At 38.0% G+C, this 23,627-nt stretch overlaps 2 protein-coding genes across 5 annotated transcripts in view; one reads left to right on the forward strand and one right to left on the reverse strand.

The window, feature by feature from the left end:
• Positions 1-23,627, forward strand: part of LOC136831271 (protein tramtrack, alpha isoform-like) — a 638,889-nt gene that overhangs the window by 68,779 nt on the left and 546,483 nt on the right. The gene's annotated exons all lie outside the window — the stretch shown is intronic.
• Positions 1-23,627, reverse strand: part of LOC136831269 (myb-like protein X) — an 89,384-nt gene that overhangs the window by 10,802 nt on the left and 54,955 nt on the right. For 2 of the 4 annotated variants that reach the window (XR_010850824.1, XM_067091368.1), the window contains exon 7: positions 16,333-16,405. Coding sequence is in view for 3 of the 4 variants with exons in the window: in XM_067091368.1 (XP_066947469.1) it covers positions 16,335-16,405 (71 nt within the window). In the remaining variant the exon portion in view is untranslated. Of the gene's footprint in view, positions 1-1,835; positions 7,722-16,332; positions 16,406-23,627 lie in introns of those variants that run through there. The other 2 variants (XM_067091366.1, XM_067091367.1) reach the window with 2 other exon arrangements.

Below are 23,627 nucleotides of genomic sequence, written 5' to 3' on the forward strand. Positions count from 1 at the left end.
TCTCGGCTTTTTTGGTGCTTTCCTTTCTTTGTTTTTTTTTTATTCTACTAGATCAAAGAAGAGAGGTCGAACAATATAATATTTGCAATATATATTTGTATATATTGTGTTGTATGTATCCACGGAGGGTATATGAAAAATTTCATTGGAGCTAGTACTTTTGCTTTTTTTGAAAAACAAATCAACAAATTATTAAATAGATAAAAACTGTAATTAAATTATTAAAATTTAAGAAGAATTGTGTTAGGGTAGTAATGTATTGCATTTTAACTTGAACTTAAGAGGTTTTAGTTTTACGACATCCTTAGGGAGACTGTTCCACGGTCCAGCGATGTGAGGAATGAAGGACCTATGGAACTGAGAAGTTCGACAGCGTGGCTTATGTACTGCATATTGGTGCTGCTGTTCAGCAAAACTAGTTGCTCTCGGCAGAAAAAGGGATCAGGGATCAGTTGTGAAAGTGAAAGATCTCTGTTAAAATACGACGTATGAAAAATTGACAAACAAGAGCCCATCCGTCGATGGTCCAAGTCATAACTTAATATTAGGAAACAGAAGTCTGCCACCACGAACCAGTACAGTATATCTAAAAGAGATCAATCTCGGCAGAAGCAGACATCCACAGCGAACAGTATTCTGGTAAAGGAAGGACATATGAGCTTAATCAAGTTGCATTAATGCTATCACTGTTATAAATATATGAGGCTTTACGTACAATACCCAACTTTCGTGCGGCATTTGCTGACACACTCCATTCGTCATATCTCTTGTTCTGTCAGAATGATAGAAATCCGCCAGTCACTTTTTCTATGTGCAAGGAAACAGTTATTAATATTAACTTTTTACTCAACCTTTTCTTAGATAAATATTTGATTTTAAGCGGGCTGGGTTGTTAGCAGCTCAGTTATGCTATTACCACCTCACTGCGGAAACATTTTAACTCGAGAATCATTCAGATCTACTGCTCTTGTTTCCTCTACATTAAACTTGTCTTCAAAATGTGCATGTAATGACTCAGGATTGGATTCTCTTCAGGGGGCACCTTTCCTTTTCAACCTTTCGTAACCCAAAGTTTGGTCCAGACATGGATGTTGAATATTCTTTCCAGATTTTAATGAAATTAGAATTTCATGATCAGCCACCAAGTATCAGTTTTTTGCAATTTTCAATCAAATTTTTAGGTCCACTATTCAGTTTTGTACAGCAGTAAATTGGCAGATTCCGAAGAGAGGAAAGCATAGGTGATAATTTGGTTTCCCCTTTCTGTGGAAGACCAGGTAATTTGCTTCACAGTTTTTGCCGCCAGGAATTGTCTTAAAACAAAAAATGAACGAATGAAAGAAAAGTAATCTCGTATATATTATTGTGTAAACACTTGGTGAACCTATGAGGTTTTCCTTGAGTAGAAAACTCCAGCCTCAGGACTTTCAAGCTCAGCAGGTATTTTGGCGTCCAGTAATTGAATTTCAAAGTTAAGTGAATGAGATTTTGTAGCAAAAATTGTTGCAGATAATTTTGATTTTAAAATTTTCTTAAATACATAGATTTATAGTCAATGAAATGAACTGTTGATTTGGTTTGCTTTATACTTTGCTTGTATCTTTTTCGTCAGTGATTAATTTTAGTGGTGTTGGGGATTATGGAAATTTTGACAAAGTCATAAAAATTAATTGTTGCTGCCTAGAAAGGTCCCAAGATATGGGTATTTTGTAGAATTCTCTTAAAGTAATCATAGTAAGATTTAAGCTCTCTCTCTCTCTCTCTCTCTCTCTCTCTCTCTCTCTCTCTCTCTCTCTCTCTCTCTCTCTCTGCTGAAGGTGATTAAAATTAAGACATGGAAAGAATATTTATTTTTGGTTCTTCTTGAGTCAGTCATGTAAGTTCTAGATCTTAAAATTATGGCAACAGTGATAAATTTTCATGTAAGTTTTACAGTGCACTGATATATGGTACATAAAATTTTTGAGGTTTACACATTTTGAAATTTACATATTAACATTCCTTGGTGTATTGGTTATTGCTCAGTTGATAATTTCAGGAATGAAGTTTGCTGTATTACCTTTTGGAAATTCATTGATAATTTGTCTTTTTACTGTTTAGAGTATTTTTACTGTTTGAGTGTATTGTGTGGAAATTGAAGTTAGATACTAAAAGCTCTCGATATGATTGATAAACCTAATTGATTTCAATTCATCTTATCAGTTCTCCCCTCCTTGGATTGTACCTGCCCATCATCTCACCTTGTTATGGTTTTTGAGTTTTTTCTTCCTCTCAGATTTTAAAGGGTATTCCTAGCTTTGTCCACCCATCCTTGCAAGCTGCTATAAAGCCAACGTAAACAGCAACAGCTTTTCCTTTCAAGCTGGTTGAAACCAGATTAATTTACCAACATAAACAAATCCTCCACTCAAGCTGGCACAAATTCAATTTATTTTACCAGCAGCACTGGTACAGAGTTAGCTTAATCTACCAACAGCAACACCCAACCATTCCTTAAACATAAGTGCATGCCGGCTTGAGCTACCAACAGTAACAGTATTTCCTCTTAGTCTACCAACGACAGCAACATTTTCCTCTCAAACTGTTGCAACTTCTACTCTTATATTTCCACTTAAGTTGATACAAAGCCAGTTTAATTTACAAGCACCAACAACTAGTATTTTCTCAGGTTGCTACAAAGTCAGCTTAATCTACCAACAACAACAACAACAACAACAACAACAACAACAACAACAACAACAACAATGCCTTACAAGTTAGAACAAATCCAGCTTAATCTACCAAGCCAAAAACTTCCTCATAACTGTCACAAAATCCACTAAATCTACCAGAAATAACAACTCTTCACCTCAAGGTGGCACAAAGCCCGTTTAATGTATGAACAGCCACAGGTCTCTCCTAAACTGGTACAAAGCCAGCTTAATCTACAAACAACTCTCCCTCTCAAAGGCTGCTTATTCTACCAACTATAACTCTTCCTCTCAAACTGCTACAAAGCCAGTTTAATTTACAAAGAAAATCAACACCTCCTCAAGTTGGCAAAAAGTCTATTTAATCTACTAACACTAGCAAATTTTTTTTTTTTTTTCTCTCAAGTTGACACAAAGCCATTTAAGTATACCAACACAAATAGCTTCTTACGGTTAAAGAAGTTAGGATGCATTGGACAGAGAAAGGTTGGAAACAGCAACCCCATGAGGATATGGGCAAAGCTGAAGACAAGAAGAAGAAGAAGAAGAAGAAGAACTACTCAAGCTGCTACAAAGCCAGCTTGATCTACCAACAATAATACCGACAACTCTTGCTCTCAAGGTGGCACTAATTTGCCAACACTAACAATTCCTTTTTTCAAACTAGTCCAAAGCTAGCTTAATCTACCAACAGCAACAAGTTTTCCTTCCCAAACTGACGCAAGGACAACTTAATCTTCCAATTGCAACAACTTCCTGTAAAGCTGACACAAAGCCAGTTGAATTAACCAATGCCATAAACACTCCTCTCAAGCTACCACAGAGTAACAACATTTATAGCTGTGTGAGAAACACAAGACTATAAAGCCAGTTTATTCTGCCAACACCAACGCTTCTTGGCGACCTGGAACAAAGCTAGTTAATCCACCAACACCAAAAAACTCTCCACTTGAGCTGGCACAAGTCAGTTTAATTTTCTAACACAATTCTTCCTCTCAAAGTGGCTGAAAGCCTTTTTAATCAACCCTCATCAACCCATCTTCTCAAGATAGTACAAAGACAGTTTATTTTATCATGCCAAAAACTTCTACTCAAGCTGGTAGACATCCAGGTTTAGCTATAAACAATAACAACTTTTCTGCCGGGTTGGCACAAAGCCACTTTATTCTAACAACAAAACTTATCATTTCATGCTGGCACAAGCCTGTTTTATGATGATAATTCTTCTTGACGTACCACAAAGCCAGCTTAATCTACCAACACCAACAATTTTTCCACTCAAGCTGCCAGATGGCCAGGTTAATATACGAAAAACAACAACTCTGCCTGCCAGGCAGGCACGAAGCTAGTTTAATCTACCAACAGTAATAACAACAAATGCCAAGTTGACACAAAGGCAGTTCAGTCTGTCACCAACAACAACATCCTCTGAAGTTGTTCGTAATGCCTGCCAAGTAGCAGTTTACATACATTTACTGTTTTGCATTTTTGACAATGGTTTCTCTTTCATAGTCGTACACACTGTGATTTTTTTTTATCTTCATTTTGACTAATTCTTTTAACCATCCCTAATTCAAGCACTGTTCTGTTTTACTTATTTGGATGTGAGAGCCCACCTATTATTCCTCTTTTTTTTTATTTTCCTTCTTGCCATTGCTAGATAAGAGCATGTGGTTTCCTGTTTTGTTACTAGACTTTTTTGAAGGAAAAAATTGTATGATGGCTTAATAAGTGATCCCTTAGCAGATTTATTTAATATGTAGTGGCAGGGGATGATTCTGTATGTAATTATGTATTTGATATGGAAAAAGAGCCTGCTTTATGCTGTATATTTTTGGACACCATTTTTCGCTGATACAAAGATTCATAATGAACGCCATAGATTTTGAAAAAATTCCTTTGCTTTTTCCTTGAAAAGTTGTCCTCGGAAGCAGTAAATTATCCAATTCCATGATGATCCTGCCATGAAGAGCCACCAGGTCATGAAATGAAATACTGGATCGATGTTGGCGATATCAATCACTAGGCTATTAGTTAATATACCAACAGCTACTGGTGCACTTGAGACTAGAAAAAGTATTACCATCATTATAAATGTTCTAGTTATAACATAAACTTGTTCTTGACGCTGCGGATGATGAATTGTTATGCCATTCATATGCATTTTTGATTCATGAATGTTGAAAACTATTGCTGATGCGACAGTAGCAGTCACAATGATTATTCCTGCTATACTAGCAATTATTACTTGAAGGTAGAATGCGGCTAATGCCAGGAAAGATGTACCCTTCCCCGTATTTAAGGTTAGCTTTGTAATGGGATCAAAGGAACCAGTAAGTGCATTATTATAGGTAGTATTATCAGTATTGTAGTTTGTATTGGGTCCAGTGTTGATTATAAATGCCCAACTGATGTTCCAAAGCCATATGATGAAGACGGCAATCTTTATGTGAAGAGTGTTAGCAAAAGGGTCTCGAAATCTTATTGGATTTTGATTTCTGTTGTCTTTTTCACTCATTTGAATGCCATTTTGATTATCCTGATTTGCTTTGCTCGTTTGCTCTTTGAGAGTGAGAATGCTTAGGAACATGAGGAGGCGTTCAATACCAAGTAAAGCCAGTGACATCAAAGAAGAAAGGATAGAGATATTCATAGCAACTGCACAGAATGCAGGCCATCCATGCCTCGGAAATCTAGTTTGTTGGAACCCTGCCGGTTGATTATAAGCAAGTGTCCCAAATGGTGCCCAGGGTCCCTCAACACTGAAGTCATAGATTGTAAGTTGACCATGCATAAGGTAATAAGTGTCCCGAAGTGCTAGTGAAGCTGAGGTAACACCAAGAAGTAGGTCAGCTACGGCCATTGAAGTATATATCATGTAGACATGCTTCTTAATTAATTTTGAAAAAATCACAACTGTGATAACTATTGCGTTTCCAAATATTGTTATGAAGGTAATGGCACAGCAGAAAATAAAGAGAACAGTTTCCCTAGCCTTGCAAGAAAAAGGGAGATAGTCCCACTCTAGGACCACCCCTTCAGTGCTTTCATCCCATGCAATCAACTTATTGTACATGCATGTTGGCCAAAATTTGTTAACTCGTAGCTTTTTATTTACTTGGATTTTAAGCAAATCATCATAAACATCATAGGGAAGAATTGTTAAACAAGATTCACTAGAGATATCAAATGGAATTGGACCAATCACATACAGTGGTTGCAAATTATTACTCATACTACTTGGATTTATATCAATTGAAAAGCTACCTTCCTTAAGAGTTTGTATGCATTTATTGTTACCTGAGAGAGTGGCCATTATTAGTATCTGCAGTGTTTTTTGTAGAGATATTGTCTGCCCCTTGTGATCAGACTCTGATGAAGTACTCGGATTGGTACCTATTTTGGTTAAGCCACCTAGAACTGAAGGATGGGTGCCCTGATGAAATCTCTTTTCAAAAATCTCAATTTCAGTAAAATTTTTCATCTTTTGGTCAAGCAGTTTTACAGCTGATAGCTTTTCTGTGTGTCTGGGGTAAACCAAGAAGTGGAAAAATCGTGTTTCATAGTCTGTACTGTTCTGTAGAGTATTTTTACAGTCTTTGTCAGTTTCCTTATTTATGCCTTTATCAAAACATCCACGGGCAAATTTTGTAGAGTTAAGTGAGGTAACATTTTCTCTTCTGATGGAGGTGAGAAGGACATCTGTATTATCATTACAGATAAATTCCAAGTTTAAGGTGCCATTGTAAAGGAAGAGCAATAGGCCTTTATTGTCTTTTTTATATTCATGTGAACAGGAATGGAAAATGATCCAGTTCAAGTGACCCCATATTGATACATTGTCTTCAACTTTGGTAAAATATTCTGTGGTTGTAATAGTAACATGTTTTGTCTGTTTGATGAATTCGAGCACTTGGGTTTCTTCATGGTTCGCAGTAAAGACAGGGATGTGAAACTCGTTTGTGTAGTGTTTGAAAGTGTAGTTCGATTTTAAGAGGTTGTTATATACTGTTGTACTGATGTTGCTCTTGTTGAAAAGTAACCGCTGAAGGATCACATTAGAATCTATGGTTGTAGCACTGACATTGGCATTTAATGCTACTAGAAACTCAGACTCCGTAATATCTCTTATGTGCCATGAGTCTCTGTCATTGTTATTTGACCTGCTGTGACAAAAGTAATAAGTTTGATATTTATGCAAGTGTCTTATTTTCTTTGTATAGTCCAGAGGGTGTTCACACCATCCATTCCTCTGAAAATCGGTAAAGTTCCGTAAAATGTACACTAGCTTCTTATTTTCAGAAATAGTGTCAGTGTCTTTGCTGATGAATACAATCGATTGCCTTGTGTTCGGTTCTTTTAATGCGTAAAAACAGAATCCATTGCTTTCAGGGTAGCAAGTGGGTCTGTTACTAATTTCATTCAGTGATTTTATACAAAGTTGATCCTCGGGTGTATTTAAACTGAAAATAGGTATGGGAGTGTCTTTTTTAGTTTCTGTACATAATAAATCACCACAGTGTCTTGACAAAGTGTTTTTAATGGTATATAAGTACACCATTAACTCAATTTTCTTACTGAATTCATTGTCCACTTGGCATTTCCATGGTAAGAATGGTATGAGGGCATATTGAGGGTGACTTGAAATGTCCGTGCAGTTGGGGACGTTGTTTGTTTGTGTAACATTCCTTTCCAGGTTTCCCAAATATCTGTTACATTCTTCGAAGTTGTATGTTAACTCTTTGTCACTTTTATTGCGGCGCACGGTTGGGTACCACCAGAAATAGTTGTTCTTGTGTAGAAAATGCATATAGACATGGTTATCTCCGAGGAAATCTAAACAGGAAGCCTCCGCAGTGGAATTTTGCCTGTCGGCAAAGCAAGGCTTCAGGTAGTTTAGGCTGTTGTTGAATCTACTGAGGAATGTGTGTTTAACGTATCTCTGTAGTTTTTCTTCATTGCATTGAAATAAGTATCTTGTTTTGATGAAGTCCCCATCAAACTCACTCTCGTTGCAACGCTGGCGTCCACCTGTGTGCGAATGAAGTGAATGGTTATATTGCCCTAATAGACTTCTGTTCTGTAATAAGATGCTTAACAGATTGTAGTTTGTAATGTTTTAACTAGGACACATATACACAAACATACATTTGCAAAAAATGAGGCTGTTCTGGTTGCATGTCACCCTAGCAGTGTACCTTATGTATCTACTTTCTCGTTTTAACACATTCTGTCGCACATGTTCGTGTTTTAAGAACTGTAACAAGGGATGCATATGTATGTCGTCTTTGTGTGTTTTCCTATAGATGTCTTGCTGGTGCTGTATGTTACTTTGCCCTGTGTCTGCTGCTCATTAAGCGTTTCTCTGAGTGTTTTTTTTTCTATTCATTGATGATTAATATGGGATTCTTACTTGCACTTTATATTTTAAAGGTACATATTAAAGATCATTAACTTGACTGGTATTTTGACCACCAAGGTGCATTGGACTTGTGTAACACAAGTATACGATATTCACGTACACGTTTGATTTTATCTGGCTCATCCCTTCCAAGAAACTCGTTCGAAAAGTTTGAGTAAGCTAACAATGCGGCGTTGCCTTTTGCCCTTTTTTGAAGTCCGAATGTGCGTTGCATATGGAAAAGGCAATGGTATCCTTATCGTCAGAAATGACTTTAATATTAGATGCTTGAGGCGACAAGTCCCGACACCGGAGACATTACGTACCCACCCGAAGCTCGGACCGAGGTACCTGCATTCTGCATACTTAAGTTATGGGAAAGGCGTTAGAAGTGGTTGTCAGTGTAGCAAGGTTTTGATTAAGAAAGTAAGATATGAGAAGGGGATGTACTGGGGAAGAGCATTATGGGGGTTGGCGAGGAAGAACTTGTTATATTTAATAGTTATATATAATAGTTCAGTGAAAAGTTCACGAAAAAAGGGACAAAAAAGCTAAGGAGAGAGCTGTCAGTGGAAACAAGGGTCGGAATGTATGACGGTGCAATGAGTGTAAGGGGTCGACATACAGCTGACGACCCTTCTGCCAATGTTTATTAAGCATGGAGGAGGAGGAGGAGGAGGATTTTCCTCTTTCGAGGAGGAGGAGGAGGAGGATTTTCCTCTTTCGAGGAGGAGGAGGAGGATTTTCCTCTTTCGAAACTGCGGCAACGATTCGTTGTTATGCACCAGTGTTTTTTGACCGGAAGGAGGCATCCAGTGAATATTCCACAAAAAATTCATTAAAGTATTTTCATCTGGTCTCGAGATAAGTTTATTTGTTTCTTTGTTTTTTCGGTAGCCATCTTAGAAGGTTGTTGAGGCTAATTTTTATTATTATTAAATTTATTTACTGGGGGGGTGGGGTTGCGCTCTCTTGAGTATGTTGTAACTATTTATTATTATTACTATAACTTTACTCCTAGTGTGAAGTTATATTGTTATTACTAATAATGTTATTACCCTTATTTACCGAAAATCAGTTAACTTGGATGTCAAGCTCCCCATTCAGCAATTTTTTTTTACCATGGAGAGAGAGAGAGAGAGAGAGAGAGAGAGAGAGAGAGAGAGAGAGAGAGAGAGAGAGAGAGAGAGAGAGGGACACTCCTATGAAAGTTCTACTTAAAATTCTGCTCCGGGGTAGATATCAGGAAAGCATTTGCGGGCGTTCTCTGGGATAGGCATAAAGGTGCCTTTGAAGAAGGCTGAAGGCTGCATTGCTCTTTAGATATTCATATCGCAGATGACACGGAAACTACGTTTTGTTTGTTTGTTTTTTTTTTTTCCTTTTTTTACGAGAAAATTTGAATTGAACCATTAAGAATTTTAAAGTGAAATAATAATTTCTATAGCAAACGGAAACTGCGGAAAGGCGAGATCAAAATTCTAATCGTTTTTTACTGCTGACCCCTGACTTTCGTAAACAAAGGAGGAGTGTATCGCAAAGCCAAGTCTGCTACGGTTATATTGTCAGTTCTGTCCTTTAAATACCAAATGGTTACCTTCACTAGTCCGGGACAAATCCATACAACAACGAAGATGTTCCTATTAACATCTTGTGCCATGATGACAAAACTGACCAAGAATGTAGTGAACAAAAGAAACTTGATATTATCACCTACAGTTCAACTTAGAAAGCTGTTGGTATGGTAGGCCCTTGTTCATCAGAGAATGCAAGACATACACTTGAAGAAGGATCTCAGAGCACGAGCTAGAAGAATGTTAGCCCGAACCGTAGTCTTGAACACGCTCACAGCCCCTGTAGGAGGGTAGTGCCATTAGTGCACTGCACGAGGTGCACTGTGGGCATTACTTAAGATTCTTTGTAGCGTCCTTTCGACCCCTAGCTGCAACCTCTTTCATCCCGTTTACTGTACCTTCTTTCATATTATCTTCCATCTTACTTTCCGCTCTCTCCCAACAATTGTTTCATAGTGCAACTCTGAGGTCTTCCTCCTGTTACACCTGTCAAACCTCCTTTACTCTCAGTTTCCATTTCAGCGTTTAATGACCCCATAGGTTCCAGCGTTTGGCGTTTGGCCTAAGTTTTATATTTCAATTCCATTTCCATGTTCCCAGCCACTTTGGGTAAATTTTCTGTGCATGTGACAAGCAATTGGTTGCAGTTGGCAAATTTTCAGTGCATGTGACAAGCAATTGGTTTCAGTTATTACCGACATGTTCACCATCACTTAGCCCCAGGTGGCTGGGAACGTGTTTAAGACTACGGTTTCTGCTAACATGTCAAGAGATTGGTCACAGTGATAGGTAATGGTGAATTATATGGTGTAAATAAGCCTGCTCCTCGTGGGTTTGTAATAGCCTCTCTTATGCTTTGCTTGCTAAGCTGTTTCATGTTTATTAGGAGTCTTATTTGATTTTTATTTTATACTGCAATCATTGTATATTGTGTCTTGGCGAGAGAATAACAACGAATTCTTGTGTAAGAACCAGCAACAGAATTAGTGATAAAATTAGGATTATAAAATGGTAAAATGAGCTCAGTAGGTTTTAGTATCCTTTTTTCTCAAAGTGATTATGATGAGATATTCTTATATGCCATATAATCTAGTGAACACTTAGGTAATAAATATGTACTGGAGTTTTTTTTTTTTTTTTTTTATTTAGGCTAATACAAAACCTCCGCGCACTACCCACGGACTAATGTTGGGTGTTATGTAACAAAGGTGGCTGAATTTTCGCCAAGGTTTTGAAAGGGAAAATTGTCTACGGAAACGAAGAGTAAAAAATCTGAAGGGATTGAGTATTAGCCAACTTTCCGTTGGAAGACGTATTTTTTAGATGGTTTTGGCATCCAGGGAGATTGGAGGGCTATGTACTGTATAGTTAGGCAAGTTTGGGCCAGAAGGAGAAGAATGAGTTTGAGACAACGCTGGTTTGATTGTGTGGAAGAGCTGCTGGAACAGACGTTATTTCCATGATAACAGGAGTGCATGCAAGATATCTTTACATGGGTCTTTCCTAGATAGTGTTCCCCGCAGGTTTTCGGGGGTCGTCATCTAGGGCTAATATTTCTTGGGGGTCATCGTCTTTATGATATTTACAGTCTTTTGTTTATGTTTTGACGGCAATCCCCAACGGGCTTCTACTAAACACGCCGCGAAGGTGGATACATGCCGGGTTAAAAACCCGTGGGGGTCACTATCTAGGAAAAATCCCTTTATATGGGCCAGGGTGTTACAAGGTTGATGTTCTACTGATAAGCCTACAGTGAAAGTTGTGTTCAGTTTTCTGTACAGGAAAGACTTGTAGGTGATAAGCTGGTGAAGTGAGCATATTATTCAGTTGTAGTGGGAGGACCGAGTTTCACAAGTTCTGTATGGATGACGAGTGCTTACAAGTTGGAGCTTTCTATGTGGGAGTTATGAGTGGGTATGTGTTAAGTTTTATGTGCTGGGCATTCATCCACGACTCCTTAATTAAAATAAAACAAGTGGCAATAACTTTGTGGTGTTGTTTTCTCTGGACCTCCTGTGTGTGTGTTTGTGTGTATATATATATATTTATATATAATACATACATACATATATATATATTATATACATACATACATACACATATATATATACACAAACAGTTAAATGAAACATCAGCTTCAAGCATGCATGCGCACGTACACACACATACACACACACACACACACTTAGAGAAAGTCGCTACCACGCTGTATATTTTACTTCTGTTATTATTATTATTATTGTTTTAGCTAGCTCTTGTTATTGTAATGAACTGACATTCGAAGAAAGCAGGTTGGCAGAGGACGAAGGGAAGGCATCCTTCCAAAATACATCCTAGTGTCTAGATTCCGTATAAGGCAGAGCCAAGGTTATGATGAGCCTCGCACTGGCCAACCTGTTTTGGAATGATGAGTTATACAAAGAAATTTGTTTAAGTGAATAAGAGTCGAATGTTTGCAAACAGAAATGTTGAGAAATTTTTGCAAACGGTTATGAATGTTTTTTGAAGTTTAAAAATTGCATATATTTTTAAATACACGTGGGGTATATGCAGTTTTACAGTACACATAGTCATATATTTTTTGTTCGTTTTCAAATAGTAATTTCCCTTAACCATAGTGTGAGAACTTGGTATAGGTTTATTTTTATCTATCTGGATGTAATATATATATAGTTTACTCTCTCTCTCTCTCTCTCTCTCTCTCTCTCTCTCTCTCTCTCTCTCTCTCTCTCAAATAATTCAAGAATCATACACGTTTTCTATCACAAACTGCTGGAAGCTGATGTTTTATTAAACTACACATCACTAACATTAACTAAAAGATACAACACATGAAATTCTATTAATTGTTTCTGGGAATATAGTGAATCATTAAAAAGTCTTAACATTCCGTGAAATCCAGCAAACAGATGGATGGACTACCCGAACAATAAAGCATAACCACCTTTGCGGAGATAATGAATATATATATACATATGTATATATATACATATATATATGTATAATTATATATATATATGTATTATATACTTATATGTATATACTGTATATGTATTTGTGGGCAAACCTAAATCCAGGGAGAAAACTTTCCTGTAAGTCAGTGCTGAAATAAAATCTATTAATCTACAGGTTTCAAAACCCAGTTTATTGCAATACTTAAAAAGAATCCTCTACATCTAGTGTTGGATTCATCAGCATCTGTTCCAAAGCCTCTACTTTCAGACAGACCTGACCCTTTGGTGGAGACTATATCATATCATATTATGTTATGTTACACACACACACATATATATATATATATATATATATATATATATATATACATATATATATAATAGATAAATTATATATCTATATATATATTATATAAATTTATGTAATATTTATATATATATATGTAAATGTATATATAAATATATAAATTTATATATATATGTAAATTTGTCATATACTTATATATATATATGTACTGTATGTATATAATACAGTATATATATATGTATATATATAATATATATATATATATATATATATATATATATATATATATATATATATATATATATATATATATATATATATATATATATATATATATATATATATATCCAAAGGGTCAGGTCTGTCTGACCGTAGAGGCTTTGTAACAGATACTGATAAATTCAACACTATTGTAAAAAAAAAATTTTTAAGTATTGCAATAAATTGGGTTTTGAAATCCGTAGATTAATAATTTTATTTGAGCACTGACTTACAGGAAAGTTTTCTCCTTGGAATTGTAGAATTGGAATTATAGAACTGATGTTTGCCCACAAATAATTGTTGTTTTTGGCAGCCTGACTGTTTTTACTTAACATCTTTAAGCATTTGAGAAGAATAATTTTGCGCGTTGATGAAGTGAACCTGTTGTTATTAAAAACAAATTTCAAGCGGCAACCGTGAATATAATTACAAGTATATGTTTGGCGGTAGCTTCTGAGTGTATGTGTTAGTAGTACTCGGTAATTGATGTAATCAGCAAAATATGCTCCGTTTCATGGAACTTGATTATACGTTACTTTTTCCAGCCCATGTGTTTCTTAGGGGGTAGTTTGCCGTCAGTTCATCTCGCGCTGTGCACGGTCGGCATTACTGAAGGTTCTTTGCAGCGTCCCTTCGTCCCCTAGCTGCAAAGCTACAATCATTTCCATTCCTTTTACCGTATCTCTGTTCATTTTCTCTGTCTTCCATCTGACTTTCCACCCTCTCCTAAGAATGATTCATATTGCAACTGTTACACCTTTAAACCCTTTTTACTCTCATTTTCCCATTCGGCGCTGAATGAACTCATAGGTCCCAGCGCTCGGCCTTCAGCCAAAATTGTATGTTCCGTTCTAGTCATGTGCTCAACTGAACATAAATTACAATCTTTTGGGAAAAAAATTGTAATTTTTAGTTAGCACATACAGTGTATTTCAGGAACTGAAATGGAAGCCGATTTGATTTAGATACATTGCAAGAAATTGTGTTTTGCTCTGATGGTAAAGCCCCAGCCTTCCTTCAGTTTCCTTTCATCTCATAGCTTTCGGTCTCGGGCTGTGAATTCTTTATTTTTTTTTTTACCTTACCCGTGTGCATGATGTTTTAATTAGATATCCATTTTACCATTACATAATGGAAGTCAAGTGTATACTGTATATCCCCCGTAGGGGGTAGTGCCATCAGTGCACTTCATGCGGTGCGCTGTAGGCATTACGTAAGGTTCTTTGCAGCGTGCCTTGGGCCCCTAGCTGCAACCCCTTTCGTTCCTCTTACTGTATCTCCTTTCATATTCTCTTTCTTCCATCTTACTTTCCACCCTCTCCTAACAGTTGATTCGTAGTGCAACTGCTTTGAGGTTTTCCTCCCGTTACTCCTTTTAAACGTGTACCGTCAATTTCCGTTTCAGCGCTGAATGACCTCATTGGTCCCAGTGTTTGGCCTGTGGCCTAAATTCTGTATTTAAATCGTTTCAATTGTATATCTCTGTGTGACTCATGACACTCAGCTGGTGCATCTCTTGTCAGATGAATGATGGTGGATCTGAGAGGAATAAGAAATTTGAAAATAGAAAATGGTCGTTTTTTGAAATCCACGAATGAGTCAACAGTCAGTGAGGGACAGATTTGCAGAGCAAATACGGCCTGGAATTTTCTCTACTAACTTATACGTCATGATGGTCTGACAGTTCCTTTAAGTGGGGGTTTGATGCCCCCTTGCATGCAACATGGGTACGCGTGTAATCTTTACAGTTATGTTTACAAACGGGTATCCATGTGTTCTTTTAATTAGTACACTTGTAATTTTTGCTTTTATGTATAAGATTCGGTATATCCATATGTGCTGTTTTACATAAGTCGCCTGTTGAAATGACTGTACACGTGTATTGTTTGCTCAAGATGTACATTAAACTTAATGTACATCTGGGCCTGTGAAGAGGATTGTTTATATATATATATATATATATATATATATATATATATATATATATATATATATATATATATATATATATATATATATATAAATATAAATAATATTGCTGACTTTTTGAATGGAAACGGGGGTGCATGTATAATCAGTAATAGTAAAATCCGAGTGGGTCTTGTTTGTCCTCCCCCGGCTGACAGTAGGGGAGACATGACACAACCACCCACCCCCTGCAAACCGGTTTGTCCACCCTGGGTGGGGACGGGTTAGGTATGGATCGGGAGGGTATGGGAGACATCTACCCTCCTCCTGCAAACCTGTTTGTCCGCCCGGGGGCCGGTGTTGGTAGTGATCGGGAGGATAGGGGAGACAGCAGCGCCAGGTTCCGTGCGCGCGCCAAGAGCTCATTTTACTTATTGTTCTTTTATTTTCTTGTGAATAGTTTGTGTTTTTGTATGCAAACAAGCTCTTCGTTGGGTGAGTTGGTAGAGCTGCGGCCGGCTGATGAAGAGTTAGAGGAATTTATTTCTGGTGATAGAAATTCATTTCTCGCTATAATGTGGTTCGGATTCCACAATAAGCTGTAGGTCCCATTGCTAAGTAACCAATTGGTTCTTAGCCGCGTAAAATAAATCTAATCCTTCGGGCCAGCCCTAGGAGAGCTGTTAATCAGCTCAGTGGTCTGGTAAAACTAAGGTATACTTAACTTTGTATGCAATCAGATTTGCATGTAGTTTCAATAAGGCGCCTGTAAACGTGATTATATATGTGTATTGTTTGCTCTGCAGATTGGCTTTTATTTTGAATTTTAACTAATGCGTCAGTAAAAGTTATTGCTCATGTGCATTGTTAATTTTTGTATACAGTTGGTGCGACACGTGTTTTTAACAAATGTATATGCAGCCATAAGTGTACGTGAATATTGCTTGAATTTTATATTTTTTTTTATTGAAACGGTGCTACAAGTGTGATTTTGACTAACGCCCATGTGCATGAGGTGTGCATGTGTAGATGTCACTTCTGCGTAGATATGCATGTGTAGTTTTCACGCAAATGTACACAGATTTTGTAGCAAGTGTGTGATCAAATAACACCAGGGGAACAAGGTAAGTGTATATAGTTTTCTCTTCAATGTATGTTAGCTAGTTTGCGTATGTCAGGCTAACACACAACACATCCACATTCAAACATCTTACTAACGAGCCTGAGTTACCCTTACCTTCAGCAAGGCCGGGCACTGCCAGGAGATTCGTACACAGGAGGCACCAGTAGGTTGTAAGTCTTCGTTTCATCTGCAATATATGGGTCACATATATTAGTTAGAGTAGGTGAAAGAATTGCATTCAGAATTATGCAAGAGGAAAAGATCCTTAAATATACAAATGGCGGAAATGCATTGGTGAGAGAGAGGAGGGCGGGTAGGAATTCAACAATTCAACTCCGATCTTAGAAAAGCTGTATTTTTCATGGGAGAAACATTATCTTTTTAACGCTTGTTATGTAATGACCATAGCATGGATTCCGCAAACAGTAGGATTTTCATAGAGGCAACGACAAGAAATGATGTACAGCCAAGTCGAAGGGATTTTGAAGTGGTTTATGCTGGTTTGTTAATGATGCAATCGAGAGAGGCTTTCTGGAAGGACCCAGCCGGCCACAATGCCTCCCCAATCCCAGTTAACCGTTCATGCCATTCAAGACGATTCTTTTCTCTGAAGATGGCGCCCACGTTCTGTGAGACGCGGTCTGCCCAGCGAAGAATGATAAGTACCTGATACTTCACTCATTATTCGTCTCAGTCTCTGAGGGAGGAAGCAGGAGTATCCGAAAGGCAAGAGAGTCGCTATTTTTACCAGTGACCAGTACATCGGAACACTGAACAGCACTGTACTTCTAAGGGTCCTTTATTCTTTATGTTTGGTTTTGCTCATGCAGTGCGCTGTTAGTCTGTATTTGGTTACTTACGGAAAGATGTAGTTTTTATTAACCCAAATAAGCTGACTTTATCTTACAAGTCTTGACAGATACGGCGATCAAGCTGTGAATGTTTATTAATGTGGGTGAAGGAATTCGTTTAGATGGTGCAAAACGGTTGCCACTCCACGATCGAGACAGTACTTTGATGACTGATTGTTCTTGTCGAAGAATCAGCGTTTTGCTTCGGAAACTGACAATAAATAGCGTATGTAAAGAATTTGACCGTTTTCCTGAACGTTTGTCGACCTTTCCTTTTTATTTCCTTTTACAGAGGCGGTTGCTGGAAGCGTATCAGGTTCTCCAAGTATTTATTAGTTTTTTTCTTTTTTAATGGTCGAAACCTTGACGCTGACAGTTAGGAACCTGTTTTACTAGTACGAAGTTCCTGGTCGTTCAAGACGCTTTCTTCTGTTTATCAGTGATGATGTTCATGTTTCATTTCTGTTTATCAGTGATGATGTTCATGTTTCATTTCTGTTTATCAGTGATGATGTTCATGTTTCATTTCTGTTTATCAGTGATGATGTTCATGTTTCATTTCTGGTTATCAGTGATGATGTTCATGTTTCATTTCTGTTTATCAGTGATGATGTTCATGTTTTATTTCTGTTTATCAGTGATGATGTTCATGTTTCATTTCTGTTTATCAGTGATGATGTTCATGTTTCATTTCTGGGAGTCTTGTGTCCTAGTGACGGAGATGCGTTTTGATTTTGAATTAAATCGGCCAGTTGACATGTTGTGTGCCACCGTTCACATTTCAAGAGTTTAGTTTTCATAGTTTCTTTTTCAATTGAAGATTTTACATCTCTCCCAAGTATCAGTGTAGCCTGTTTTCAGATGATTGTTTGGTACTTTTGCTGTACAGAAAACCGTGCCAGTACAAGGAAACCTACAAGGACTAAATTTATTTTTTAATAAACTAGAAATATATATATGTATATACACATATATAAACACATATACAGTATATATACATGTATTTATATATGTATATATATACAGTATACTTATATAATATATAATACACACACACACACATATATATATATATATATATATATATATATTACGTGTGTACATATATATAAATGTAAATATATGTAATGTACATCACCAGCCCTCGTGAGTCTTCCGACCCTATCTCCCTCCCCCAACCCCGCGTCGTGGATGAGGATGAAAGTGATTATGAGGTGATTGGGGGCTGGCAGACACAAGCAAATAGCAAAAAGAAAAGAACCTCTCGATTGCCCGCTGGACCGAAGCCCAACATTGGTGAATCACCTGGGCCGAAACCTGAAAAGAGATGTCACGTTCCGATTATTCACAGTTTGCGCTCGTCGGTGAAGCTAGACGCAATAGCAGAGAGAGTCAAGTTTCTCACGGGCTCCGACCCTCTTATCTCCCAGGAACTCCCATGCAAAATTAAACTAAGTGGCCTACTGAACTACCTGCCTATTTCAACACCTGGATGTTCTTAAAGGCGAGAATTTCGGTCCTAATATAAAAGCCTGAAGATATAACCTAATTCAGGACCTAATTCAGGACCCCCTCCCGGTGGTGGGTGACTTACTGACACCCAAAGCAGGAGTTTAGGCGCAGGGCCGTCTTCTACCACAAGTACTAGCCAACTTCCCACGGATAGTGACTGGCCAACCCCCCCCCCCTCCCCCATCCACCCAAATGATCAACTCATTTATTTCCCGTCTTCGTTAGTTGCCATGGATACATTAGATATAATCTTTTGGAATATATTTGGCCTCAAGCGGAGCATTCCTCCCCTAAACAACATGTTCTGCAAAAACTTCAAAGGCATCATTGCATTACAAGAAACGCTCCTCTGGCCTCATGACTTTGCCAACTGCGATTCAGTGCATGAAGACTTCAGAGTTTTCTCGACCTCATCGATGCAAGTTACAGTTCACATTGTAGCCGGTCGCCCGAAATGGGCCCTTTCTTTCCTGTGGCACAGATTGTTAGACAATATGGTGAATGTGTTGACCTATAGGAGTGATAGATTGCTGGGGCTTCAAGTGACAGTAGGGGACTCTAAAATCCTAATAATTAGTGTTGACATGCCCTGAGAAAAGAACAATAATTTTGATCAATACTGCGTGATCCTAGGTGAGTTACACAGCACTATTCACGATTCTACTGCTGACCATATTTGTATAATTGGGGACCTTAATTCTCACCCAACAAAACCATTTTATAACGATCTTACTCGCTTCTGTCAAAATCTCGCTCTCCAAATTAGCGATGTAATACCCTCCCTCCCTCCTCCTATACCTGTGTACAAAATAGACAAAATTACAACATACGGGCTGGACCATTGCATCACGTCTCCACAACTTCAATCTATTGTGACCTGCAACATTAGCTGCGATCTTGCAACAGGCTGTGATCACATCCCCTTACAGGTGTCATTCAGTACCCCATCCCTCCCTACCGTGAACCCTCTTAACTGATCGCCCACCTGCCGATAACTGGGATTTTAAAAACCGGCAGGAAGGCAGATCCTTTAGGGAAAACACGGAAACCAGGCTGCGGTCAATAGTTCAGCCGGCAGATGCCTTATTGTGCACTAACCCAAAATGTAGAAATGACCACCACAGGAGAGATCTGAAAGAATTCTGTTCGAATATAATTTCCGCTTTGCTTGCCTCCGGGCAGGGATACCTTTAGATCTCGTCAAGGCAACTCTGGTAATATACACGGTTGGAATGATTTGGTTAAAGATCTGTATACACATTCACGAGAAATGTTTTTACTGTGGAGGCAGAATGGTAGCCTGAGGGAAGGACACTTTGCACTGCTAATGAGACAGGCGAGAGCGCAGTTCAAACTTGCCGTTAGGCACTGCAGACTGATTGAAAAGAGACTAAGCGCAGACGCAATGTCTAGAAAATTAGAATCTGGCGATTACCCTCGTCTTTGGAAAGACATTCAGTCCCCATATCCCAAAACTAAAAAGCTATCACAGAGAGTAGTAGAAGCCGTCAGTGACGAGGCTGCCGTAAGAATGTGGAGCGATCATTTCAGCACTATCGTAAATTGCATAAACGATCAAGACTCCCGAATGGATGTAGATAACCTCCTTACTGATAACATTCAGTGTCATTTCGCCGATCGTATTACGCCAGGTAACATCAGCGATGCCATAAACAACCTACCTAATAATAAATCTCCCGGCTGCGATGGTCTGCCTGCTGAAGCTTTCAAATTCTGCCATCCGATAATTTACATTTTGCTAGCTGCTCTGTTCAGTGCGTGAATAATTCACCAGTTTCTTCCAGTCTCCCTACTCCTAGTTCACTTAATTCCATTAATAAAAAACAAGCTAAAGGAAGCAGCTGACCCTGGCAATTATCACCCGATTGCAATTACTACAGTTGCGTCGCAGATACTTGAGTCCGTTCTTCTAGTGAGACTTCTCCCCTTTCTGCATACTGACAACCAGTTCGCCTTTATCCCCTTTCTGCATACTGACAACCAGTTCGGGTTTAAAGCGAACCACTCAGCCGACACCTGCATCTACATCCTGAAAGAATTGCTGAACTGTTACCTATTATCAACCTCTCTTGTTTTCCTGTGTTTTGTAGAAGTGAGAAAAGCACTTGACAGACTAAACTACTTGAAGCTCTTCCTGAAGCTGCGCAAACGAGGCACACCTCTTAATTTAATTGGCATTTTATGTTGCTGGTTCTCCACACAGCAATTCTCTGTCAAATGGGGTAACGCATTGTCGTACACCTTTGGCTTCCTCAACTGGCTCAGTAAGGGGGCATTCTCTCTCCATACCTGACCTGTTTAATACGTACACAGATGCCGTGAATGTCACACTGAACTCACTCGCAATCGGATGCTCTATCAAGGAAACAACAATAAACAACCTCTGTTACGCCGACGATATGGTTCTGATTTCCCCATCAGTGCAAGGTCTCCAGCGACTCATCCACACTTGCCGCCAATGTGCAGAGGAATTTGATATCCTATACAATGAAACCAAGACCCAGTGTCTGTCGCTGCTCCCGAGATCGCATAAATTTCCTTATCTGGGCCACATTATCACGGACGACCTAAAAGATGCGGCAGACATAGAATAGAGGCGTCGTAAACTATGTGCAATTGGCAACATGATTGCAAGGAGGTTTGCATTCTGTCACCGAGACAGAAACTGCACCCCTTTCGCTTGTACTGCTACAGTATACATGGGTGTTCCCTTTGGACGAGCTATACCCGAGAGACCATGAGACGTATCACTGTTGTTCACAGTGACATTCTGAGACACTTCACAAACACTCTTCGCTGTCACTGCGCCACGCAGATGTTTATAGAAAGCCGCCTGGAAAATTTAAAAATCACTGTAAGGCGAACAATGTCCAGTCTGATCACCCGATTGAGAAACAACAGCAATTCGCTCTTACAAACATCCTAAGCAGTGAGGCAAAGATCTAAATTGTGGGAAAGATGGGATAATGAGGCGTCTTTTCCTTAAATGACGTATTCTATATTTTTTCAATTATAATTTGTCACATGCAGAATGTCATTATTATTATTATTATTATTATTATTATTATTATTATTATTATTATTATTATTACATTTCTACGTTTATTGTTGTTATTGGCATTTTCTTTTTTTTCATTACTGCGATTAGTATCATTGTAGAGTTTTGCTATTTTCAATTTTCGTATTTAGCCTTCTGGACCTAAGGTCCCTAGCTGGAAAGTAATTGTATGCAATCTGTTTTTTTAATGATAATTTTTTTTACTACTATTCTTAATATTATTACTGTCATTACATCATTATGAATACCATTTTATATACTTCTTCAGCAGCTGTGTTGATATTGTCGATTTATCATTTTTATCATGTTCTCATGAATCTAGATTTGTACATTATTGTCTCTACTTTGTACTATATGGTCTTGCGCTGAAATGAAATCCATTATTATTATTATTATTATTATTATTATTATTATTATTATTATTATTATTATTATTATTATTATTATTGCTAATAGATTCACAATTTCGTGAAAAACAATCTGAGTAATAAAAATCCACAATTATATAGTAAATATATTACTATGTAAAAAAACCAAAGACTTTCGAACACCTGAACGGTGTTCCTCATCAGTGTTAACGTTAAAATGCAAAGTGAGGGTAGTTTTCTTATGAAATAGTTTTTAAAAATTGGGGGCGGGGCGAGAAGATAACAGCCCATCACGGAAGTGCTGGTTCGGGTATTATGTAATTCCAAATTCAACAGGCAGTTGCGCCAATCTCCTTGATCTTCGTACTTGCGATGTTGCATCTGCCTGCGCTGCATAGGTGCCATAGTCGGAACCATCCACAGGGACGTCGGCTATCTGGAGAGAGAGAGAGAGGGGAAGAGGAAGCAGAGCATCAGGGTTCACACGGTCAACGTCAGTTTTGAAATTAAAATGTTTAATGTAGTGTTTGGCAATAAACCAGTTGATGAAAGGGTCTTCATTAGTAAATGACTTATTATCTTCAAACGATATTCCCATGTTTATGGCAGCACCTTCAACTAATCTTCTCACGTGAGAATCGTCACTTTTAAAAATAGTTCGTGCACCACCCCAATTAATTTTGTGGTCTAAATTAAAACTATGAGCTACCAAAGCGCTCCCCTGTGCATGAAGATCATAGGCCCTTCTATGTTCCCTTAATCTTACATCCAGTCCCCTACCACTCTCCCCGTAGTAACAACCATTGCAATCATAGCAGGGAACCTTGTAAACACCGCTGTTTCTCTTGGTGCTGTTATTATTCTTGGTAAGGGCTTTTGCCAAGGTGTTTTTATAGGTATAAACAATTTTTATATCCTTTTGGTATTTATTCATATAATCGCCCACTCTTGAGACTTCTTCTTCAAAGGGTAATGATACATGTTTTTGTTACTTATTTCCTTATTAACATGGCCTATATAAAAGCTCCTTTTAGCACGGCTGATGGCGTCAGAAATAAAATGTTCAGGTATTTTAAAGACCTAAAGGTATCTACGACATGGGAGAGTTCTTCATCTAGAAATTGGGGTCGCATATACGGAGTGCTCTTAAAACAAAGCTAATGATAACATTCCTTTTAACTTGCTGTGGGTGGTGGGAAAAATAATGAATATAATTTTCTGTTAGTAGCTTTTCTAAAAACTGAAAATTTGAAAGAGTTACTGTTTACATCCCTATGAATTAAGACATCTAAGAAAGAAATCTTGCCGTCAACCTCTTTTTCAACTGTAAATTTTATAGAATCGACAACGTTGTTGGCAGTATTCAGTAAGCAGTCTAAAGCTACGTCATCGCCGTAAAAAATAATAAATATATCGTCTACATATCTCACCCACAGAGCAGGCTTGCAGGTTGGGTTACATCTCTTTAATATTTCAACTTCTATGAACTCCATGCACAGGTTAGCTAAAACTGGTGACAGTGGTGAACCCATAGAAGTTCTTTAATCAGACTTTTGAGGGTGCCAGAGTGAGAGCAGGTGAGGTTGCTAGGCTTAGGGG

Source organism: Macrobrachium rosenbergii, chromosome 48 (genome assembly GCF_040412425.1).
Source record: "Macrobrachium rosenbergii isolate ZJJX-2024 chromosome 48, ASM4041242v1, whole genome shotgun sequence".
NCBI lineage: Eukaryota > Metazoa > Arthropoda > Malacostraca > Decapoda > Palaemonidae > Macrobrachium > Macrobrachium rosenbergii.